Source organism: Nicotiana tomentosiformis, chromosome 5, assembly GCF_000390325.3.
Source record: "Nicotiana tomentosiformis chromosome 5, ASM39032v3, whole genome shotgun sequence".
Taxonomy (NCBI): domain Eukaryota; kingdom Viridiplantae; phylum Streptophyta; class Magnoliopsida; order Solanales; family Solanaceae; genus Nicotiana; species Nicotiana tomentosiformis.
The window spans coordinates 95158099-95168035 of record NC_090816.1 but is presented as its reverse complement, the minus strand read 5'-3'; the positions used below and the strand labels follow the sequence as shown (position 1 = coordinate 95168035).

Here is a 9937-nt window from a genome sequence, read left to right as displayed (position 1 = left end):
CAAAATCCTTGCAACTACTGCACATGGATATTTTTGGACCCACAAGGACATCTAGTATAAATGATATGAAATATATATCTATCATCATTGATGATTATTCTTGTTTCACCTAGGTTATTGTTTTGAGTCACAAAGAAGAGGCACTAAAGAACTTTGAAGCTTTTTGCAAAAACGTTTAACGTGAAAAAGGTATCTACATTTATACAATAAGGAGTGATCATAGAGGAGAATTTGAGAGCAAAGCCTTTGAAACTTTTTGCAATGATCATAGGATCACACACAACTTCTGATCTCCAAGATCTCCTCAACAAAACGGGGTAGTAGAATGGAAGAACATGACACTTCAAGACATAGCCAGAACAATGATCCTAGAAAGCTCACTACCTTATCATTTTTGGATATAAGCGGTAAGTACAACATGTCATATCATTAACAAATGTATGATCAGGCCAATCTTAAAGAAGACTCCTTACGAACTATGGAGATAAAAAAGGCCAAATATGAGCTACTTTTATCCTTTTGGATGCAAATGCTTTGTTCACAATAATAGTAAGGATAATCTTGGTAAGGTTGTTCCTAGAAGTGACGAAGGTATATTTCATGGTTATTCTCCGTCAAGTAGAGCTTATAACATTTACAATAAGCATACTCTTCTAGTAGAAGAATCAATTAATGTAGTTTTTATTGATACTAACTCCTGTAGTGAGACTGTCAATACAGTAGAAGAAGAAGACATTGCAGGAGTGTCAAAAACTATGCAAGTCCCTGAGAGTAATGTTGTAAACCCAATCCAGATGAATCTCAATCGACTATAGAAAAATCTGTAGACGTTCCATCCCCTGTCTCCGAACTAATTCCTGAAAGAATTGATCATGAGGTTGAGAAAGTTCCAAATGAATGGAAATGTGAAAATGGACACCCTCATAAGTTAATCATTGGAAATACTCTAGAAGGCATCACCACCTGAAGGCCTCAAAAATTAAACTCTCATATGGCTCTAATATCACAACTCGAGCCAAAGAAGGTTAATGAAGCACTCAAGGATGACAATTGGGTCAAAGCTATGAAAGAAGAACTTGAACAGTTTGAAAGAAATGAAGTATGGAACCTACTTCCAAAACCATCATGTGCATCAATTGTAGGAACAAAATGCGTATTTAGAAATAAGATGAACGAGTCTAGACAGGTAGTTCGCAACAAAAAAATACTAGTTGCTCAAGGTTATTCACAGCAAGAAGGAATCAACTATGACGAAACCTTCACTCCTGTGGCAAGGTTAGAATCCATACGAATACTACTTGCTTTTGCAGATCACAAAAGGTTCAGGCTATTTCAGATGGATATAAATAGCACATTTTTGAATGGATACATCTCTAAGAAGTCTATGTGAAATAACCCTTGGATTTGTAAAACAACAGTGTTCCAAATCATGTTTTCAAGTTATCAAAGGCCCTGTATAGTCTAAAATAGGCCCCCCGATCTGGTATGAGAGACTACACTCTTTTTTGTTAAATTATGGTTTCAAACGAGGTAATATCGATACAACTCTGTTTATTATGTGATCCAGTTCAGGTAATCTTATTACTCAAATCTATGTAGATGATATCATTTTTGGAAGTTCTAACTCTTTGTTATGTGAGGAATTTGCAAATACTATGAAGGGAGAATTCAAAATGAGCATGATGGGATAGCTAGCATTTTTTCTTGGGCTACAAATTAAACAATCCTCCAAAGGAATCTTCATTAGTCAAAATAAATACACAAAGGTGCTTATAAAAGAGTTTGGTATGGAAAATGTAGTAGAACTATCTTGAGCCCATCAACAATTCTAGAAGAAGACAAAGATAGAAAAAGCGTTGATGAAACCATGTACAGAGGAATGATTGGATCCCTTCTATATCTCACTGCTAGTAGACCAGATATAATGTTCAGTGTTCGCAAATGTACAAGATTTCAGTCGGCTCCCAAGGAATCACATCTGACTGTGGTAAAATGTATCATTAGATATCTAATTGGCACAACTGAGTTAGGTTTGTTGTATCTTCATTCTAAAGATTTTGATATGAAAGGCTTTTTAGATGTAGATTTTACAGGTGATAGAAGTGACAGAAAAAGCACCAGTGGAACTTGTCAATTACTGAGAAATGCGTTAATTTTTTGGCATAGCAAAAAAGAAAATTGTGTTGCATTATCGACTACTGATGTTAAATACTTAGTTGTTGGAACTTGTTGCACTCAAATTCTCTGGATTATGCATCAACTCTTAGTCTATGATCTTCATCTTACTTCCATTCCCATCGTATGCGATAATACCAGTGCTATTTGTTTGTCAAACAATTCCATGCATCTTTCTAGGGCAAAGCATATAGAAATTAAGCATCATTTTATTCGTGATCATGTTGCTAAAGATGACATAGGATAAGAATTTATTAATACTGGGTCTTAACTTGCTGATATCTTTACTAAACCTCTTTTAAAAGAACGCTTTTGTTCATTGGTGTCCCGACCCCAATTTTCCACCGTAGGATGTCTTGATGGAACCTAATCTCTAAGACTAGATAAGCCTATCATTCATTAGTAGCCTAACAAAAATATCAAAATTGAGATTATAAAATAAAACCGATGAGCTCATATTAACTCCCAAAATAGTATACCAACAAAACCATTCTCAAAATCGGTGGAACTGAGTCATTAGCTCAATAGAATATTCCAAAACCTCTACTACAACACGGTCGGATAAAGGAAATAACAGTAATGAGAAGATAACAGAAAGTAACTTCGAGGTCTGCGGACATCGAGCAGGTATACCTTGAAGTCTCCAGAAGTGGCTGAATGATCACTAATGTCCGGCACGGGCAGATGTACCTGGATCTGCACAAAAAATGTTTAGAAACATAGTATGAGTACACCACAATGGTACCCAGTAAGTATCAAGCCTAACCTCGGTAGAGTAGTGACGAGGCCAGGTCAAGATACTTACTAGGATAAAAGAAACTAAACAGAGCATAACATAATCTAAATATGGGAAACGAAGAAGTAAATGACAAGTAAACAGTTCAATAATGTAAACTAGCAACGAAACTTTAAGCAGTAGAGGCAATTAGGAGTAAACACATGGTGAAACAACAAGAAGATAAATACGGGTTATCACAAGTAAAACAATGAAGAAAAAATAAGAACTGTTCAACCAACAAACCTTTTTCAACATGGAATGTACAAGAAAAATCATAACTGAGGTATCGCCCCGTATTCACATTTCACAATTTTAATCACAATCTTTCCTTATATCACCGCGTGAGCCTTACATTTAGTTTTAAAAATATTTTTTTCCAAACTATTTATGCATTTTAGCCCACCTTATCTCACTGCGTGGCTTGAAGTTGTTCCCCTACTAGCAACACGCGTATCAAGCCCACCTTATCTCACCGCATGCGTATCTGCCCCTAGCCTTATACCACCCATGCGTATCAATATAACAAAATAATCACAACTCGCACCATAATGCTCACATGCCACAACTTACCAATAAAAGTCAACAATACCAATGTTTACACAACAAATAGCCCATGGCTCAACCACAATGGGTGCAAGATCTCAACAATAACAAAACGAATGAGAATTGGCTCAACAAAGAAAGATATCTCAAAATTTAACAACTTCACCTCAACGTGATAACAACTTTTACAATTTAAAACCACTAACTCAATAAGAAGATATTCTATGAAATAACAACTTCAACTAAAAGTAATTCTACAATTAAAGAGGTAACAAAATAATAAGGAAGGTAACAACTTCTACTAAAGCAAATTAGATCAAGTATAACAAGTGCTAATAATGTCAAATAAAACATGTAAGTGTAGATTAACAATGAAGATATAACATGTTATGACAATTCAATAAAAATTATGGAAATAGTCTAATTAACCTAAATCGGTCAAATACCACATATAGCTCGTGTACACACTCGTCACCTCGTGTACACTTCTTTCACATAGCACAAATAACACAATCAACCAAAATCCTAAGGGGTAGTCCCCTCCCCCCATAAAGTTAGGCAAAATACTTACCTCAACTAGGCCAAATCAACCATTGAAAATAGTTTTTCCCCTAAAATTTGCCTCCAAGTCCACATGGCTCAAATCTAAAAAAAAATGACTTAATATCATCAAATAATGCAAGGGAAACCAATTACAATAGATAAAACTATGATCTTTACACTTTTCCTAAAAAGTCAACCCCGGGCACGCCCGGTCTAAACCCGGGTACAAGGGTAGATTTTGACTACCCATAACCCCACGAGTCTATATACTCCCTCCGTTTCAATTTATGTGAACCTATTTTCTTTTTAGTCCGTGCCAAAAAGAATGACATCTTTCCTTATTTGGAAACAATTTACCTTTATGCAATGATTTATAGCCACACAAAATATATGTGCCTCATCTTACACCACAAGTTCAAAAGTTTTCTCTCTTTTCTTAAACTCCGTGCCCAGTCAAATGGGTTCACATAAATTGAAACGGAGGGAGTATTTGTTTTATTTTCAAATCCGAGTTCAAATCGACTCTGAAAACTCAAAATCTTAATTTTTCAAAACTTTGACAAAACCCCCCATATTTCCTCTTTGATTCAAATAAATTTTATGTTAAATCTAAGATATAATCATGAAATATAGTTAGAAATTTATTAGAATCACTTACCCAATATTTGTAGATGAAAATCCCATCTCCAAATAGCCTCATACTGAGTCTAGGGTTCTAAGATGAGAGAAAATGAGATAAAATTGCGACTCCTAGCCCTTTTGTTCGGTTGTAGTTGTCGAAATTGCAAAACTGGGTTGATAATTGCGAACGCTCGCAAATGCGGCCATTGACAACCTAAGAGGATGTCGCAAATGCAACATTGGCTTAGCATTTGCGAAGCCTACCCTCATCACAAATGCAACACTTTTTGTCACAAATGTGAGCATACCCAAATCTTGACACTCTTCGTAATTGCAATCCAGGTATCGCTATTACGACACCTAAGACCCTCCTGCTTGGATTGCAATTATGATGCTGGCATTCGCAATTGCGACACCTGAGGCATCAGCATACCAACATTCTAGTTTTCAGTCCAAACCATTCTGCTACGCGTCTGAAACTCACCAGCGCCCTCTGGGCTCCAAGACAAACATCCACACAAGTCTAAAAACATCATTCAAACTAGCTCGCATGATCAAAATACAAAAATAACATCTATAACTACGAATCAGACACTAAAACACATGAATTTGAAAGAAAAGTTCAAGAATATCTAGAATTACAACCAAGTGTCCGAATCCTATCAAATCAACTCCAAATGACACCAAATTTTGAAGACAAGTTCTAAATAGCATAACAGACTTATTCTAAGTCCTAAAACTAAATTCCGATCTCAATAGACAAAAGTCAACCTACGGTCAAACGTCTAAACCTCAAATTGCTAATCTTTGGCAACACAATACAAATCAACATGCAGACCTCCGAATTTGATTCCGGGAATATTCCCATGTCCAAAATCACGATACGAACTTATCGAAGCCATCAAAATACCATTCCAGGGTCATTTTCACAAAAGTCAAAGTTTGGAACATAATCAACTTAGGCTTCTAAGCCAAGAGTCAAAGGGTCTAAATCAACCAGAAACCTTCCCTGAACGAAATCAATCAATCCCGTAAGTCATAAAACCAAAATTTCACATGTGTGAAGCATCAAAAGGGGAAAGGGTGCGCAATAACACAAAATTACTGGTCGGGTCGTTACATTATCCACCTCTTAAAGCAAACGTACGTCCTCGGACGTGCATAAAGACATACCTGAAGTGACGAAAAGGTGAGGATTGCAACTTCGCATGTCATGCTCGGTATCCCATGCCACCTCCTCGATCAAATGACCCATACATTGAACCTTCACTGAAGAAATGTACTTTGATCTCAACTTCCGGACTTGCCTGTCTAAGATAGCCATAGATTCCTCAACATAAGTCAAATCCTTGTCCAATTGGACTGAGCTAAAATCTAATAAATGGGATGGATCACCATAATACTTATGGAGTAGAAAAACATGGAACACCGGATGAATTGCTGATAAGTTGGGTGGCAATGCAAGCTTATAAGCCACCTCACCAACTCTCTCAAGGATCTCAAAAGGACCAATATACCTAGGGCTCAACTTGCCCTTCTTCTTGAAACTCATAACACACTTCATAGGTAAAATGCATAGAAAAATCCCCCCATGAATGCTACATCACGAGCTCTCCTATCGGCATAACTCTTATGCCTAACTGTGCTGTACGAAAGCCAATCTTGAATCAACTTGACTTTCTCCAAGGCATCTCGAACCAAATCTGTGCCCTACAACCTAGACTCACCCGGCTCAAACCAACCAATTGGAGAACAACACCGTCTCCCATATATGGCCTCATAAGGAGACATCTAAATACATAATTGGTAGCTATTGTTGTAGGCAAACTATGGAAGAGGCAAGAGCTGGTCCCAAGAACCCTCATAATCCATAATGCAAGCACAAAGCATATCCTCTAATATTTGAATGGTGCGCTTGGATTGCCCATATGTCTGGGGTGAAATTCTATACTCAATTCAACACGTGTGCCTAACTCAAGTTGCACGGCTCTCCAGAGACGCAATATGAACTACGTGCTTCGATCGGAGATAATGGACACCGGCACACCGTGGAGACAAACAATCTCACTGATATAGATCTGAGCTAGCTGCTCAAGAATAGGTAGTCACCACCGAAATGAAATGAGTTGACTTGGTCAACCTGTGCATAATCACCCATACAACATCAAATTTCTTCTCCTTGGTAACACGCTCCCATTTCCACTCGGGAATCTCAAGTCTCTAAAGTAAACCACCTGGCCTTTGATGCTCGTAATTCACTTGATGTCAGTTCAGGCACCGAGCCACATACCCCACTATATCTTTCTTCATTCTCCTACACCAATAGTTCTGCCTCAAATCATGATATATCTTAGTGGCACCCAGATGAATGGAGTACACCGAACTATGGGCTTCATCAAGGATCAACTCACGTAACCATCTATATTGGGCACACATAACCGTTCCTACATCCGAAACACCCCGTCATCTCCAATAGAAACTTCCTTGGCATCGCCGTGCTTTACCATGTCCTTAAGGACAAGAAAATAGGGGTCGTCATACTGATGTGCTCATATTAAAAAGACCGAGAAACAACGCAAGGAAGAACCCGACTGGGCTCCAAAACATCCAATCTAACAAACTAATTTGCCAAGGCCTGAACATCCATGTCTAGGACCTTTCTGCTGCTGATAGATATGCTAAACTACCCAAACTCTCTACCTTTCCACTCTAGGCATCGGCTACCTCATTGGCCTTCCTGGGATGATACAAAATAATGATATCATAGTCCTTAAGAAACTCTAACCATCTCCGATGCTGCAAATTAAGATCCTTCAGCTTGAACAAATATTGGAGATTTGGTGTTCGGTATAGACCTCACATGAGACACCGTATAATTAATGCATCCAAATCGTCAATGCATGAACAATAACTACTAATTCAAAGTTGTGGAACAGGTAATTCTTCTCATGGAAATTCAACTGCCAAGACGCGTAGGCAATCACCCTACAGTCTTTCATCAACACAACTCCATGCCTAACACGCGATGCATCATAATATACAGTGTAAGACCCCAAACCCGTAGGCAACACCAACATTGGGGCTGTAGTCAAAGCAGTCTTGAGCTTTTGAAAGCTCTCCTTACACTCCTCGGGCCATCTGAAAGGAGAACCCTTCTGGTTCAATCTAGTCATAAGTGTTATAAGGAACGCAAAACCCTCTACGAAACGATGATAATATCCGGCCAAATCAAGAAAACTCTAAATCTCAGTAGTTGAAGATGGTCTGGGACGACTCTGAAATACTTCAATCTTCTTCAAATCTACCTTAATCCCCTTACTAGATACCACATGACCCAAAAATGCCACTGAATCAAGACAAAATTCACACTTTGAGAATTTTGCATACAACTTGTTCTCCCTCAAAGTCTGGAGCACGATCCTCAAATGATGCTCATGATCCTCCCGGTTGTTGGAGTACACCAAGATGTCATCAATAAACACGGTGATGAAGGAGTCAAGATATGGCCAGAATACAATATTCATCTGGTGCATAAATATTGTTGGGGTGTTGGTCATCCCAAATGATATCAAAAGAAACTCGTAGTAACCATACCGAGTCCTGAAAGTAGTCTTCAAAATATTTGGGTCCCGAAACTTCAGCTGATGATACCCTAACCTCAAATCAATCTTTGAGAACACTCTAGCACCTTGTAGCTGGTCAAATAAGTCACCAATACGTGGTAATGGGTACATGTTCTACACTGTAACCTTGTTCAATTGCCGATAATCAATACACATGCTCATAGAACCATCCTATAAAACTGGAGCACCCTACATCGAAACAATCGGCCGGGTGCAACCCTTATCAAGCAACTCCTGCAGTTGTTCCATTAACTCCTTCAAATCCACTAGTGCCACATGTTATGGTGGGATAGAAATTGGCTTAGTGCTCAACAACAAGTCAATACCAAAATCGATATCTCTATCGGGATGGCATGCCTGGAAGATCTACTGGAAATACATCTGGGAAGTCTCTCATTACCGGAATTGACTCAACGATAGGAGTATCAGCATTGGCATCTCTCACAAAGGCTACATATGCATCATACCCCTTCTCAACCATTCGTTAAGCCTTTAGAAAGGACATAAGTCTACTAGGAATGTAATCCAATGTACCCCTCCACTCAAACTGTGACAAACCTGGCATAACTAATGTGACAGTTTTAGCGTGACAATCCAGAATAACATGATAAGGCGACAACCAGTCCATGCCCAAGATAACCCATATTGAGTGACAATGGATCAACTAGGGTCTCAAAACCCACAATAACAACTAAACATGACCGGTAAACACGGTCCACAACAATAGAATCTCCCACAAACGTGGACCCACACATAAGAGAACTCAAAGAATCACGAGATATATCAAGATATGGAGTAAAGTAAGATGGCACATATGAATAAGTGGAGCCTGGATCAAATATGTCTGATGCATCTCTATGACAAACCAGAACAATACCTGTGATGACTGCGTCTGATACGCCTGCCTTCGTCTTACCCAAGAAAAGCATACAATCTGGCATGGCCTCCCCCTCTAAGGTAACCTCTACTCACCTGAACTCCACCCGAACTGGCGGTGCAGGTAGAGTGGCAACTGGAGCAGCAACTATGGCCTGTGAAGTCTGTGGACCAAGTAGAATCTGGGGAGCCCGCGTATTCTGTAGAGCTGCACTTTTCCTAAGTTTGGGGCAGTTCCTTACCATATGTTTGGTATCACCACACTCAAAGCAAGCTCTCGATGGGTGTGGCTATTGAAACTGACCATGGCCTGGTCGGCTAGACTGACCACTGAAGGCACCCGTGAAGGAGGTGCACTGGATAGTGGCTGAGCAAAATGTGCATCCTAAGATCTCGGTGTAGCCTATGTACCACTAGTAGCTAGAAGTGCTGAATGAACTTGGCGGCTCACATAGCCTCTGCCATGATGGGCTGCACTGGTGCGCGGGCACTACTATATCTGCCCAAATCCTAAGGCCTCTTACCCTCCCTATCCTCTCTCTCATAGCCCTGTATACCCTCCAACCTCCGCGCGATCTCTACCATATGCTGATACACTGTATCTTTCTCCAAATGTTGAGCCGTGATGAATCTAATACCATAGTTGTGCCCCTAAATGAATTTGCGGACTCGCTCTCTGATTGCATAAACCAAGGTAGGTGCATGTAGGAACGACTCACTAAATCTGATAGCATACTCTAACACTATCAAAGTCCTCTGACTCAGCTACTCAAACTCT

General features: G+C 39.3%; 1 protein-coding gene across 1 annotated transcript; it reads right to left on the bottom strand.

Annotated features, from left to right (window-relative positions):
* Positions 1–5020: 5020 nt before the first annotated feature.
* Positions 5021–6224, bottom strand: LOC138892817 (uncharacterized). The gene is made up of 2 exons (XM_070176560.1): positions 5834–6224; positions 5021–5076 (listed from the first exon to the last, which is right to left on the bottom strand). Exons 1-2 carry the CDS (start codon positions 6222–6224, stop codon positions 5021–5023), a joined length of 447 nt encoding a protein of 148 aa, XP_070032661.1.
* Between the last annotated feature and the right edge of the window lie 3713 nt (positions 6225–9937).

Coding starts and splice junctions, on each gene's coding strand:
- LOC138892817 (XM_070176560.1), bottom strand. CDS start 6,224: ATGAAGTGTGTTATGAGTTTCAAGAAGAAGGGCAAGTTGAGCCCTAGG. Junction 5,077..5,833: donor TCACCTTTTCGTCACTTCAG/GTATGTCTTTAT, acceptor CTGATGCCTCAG/GTGTCGCAATTGCGAATGCC.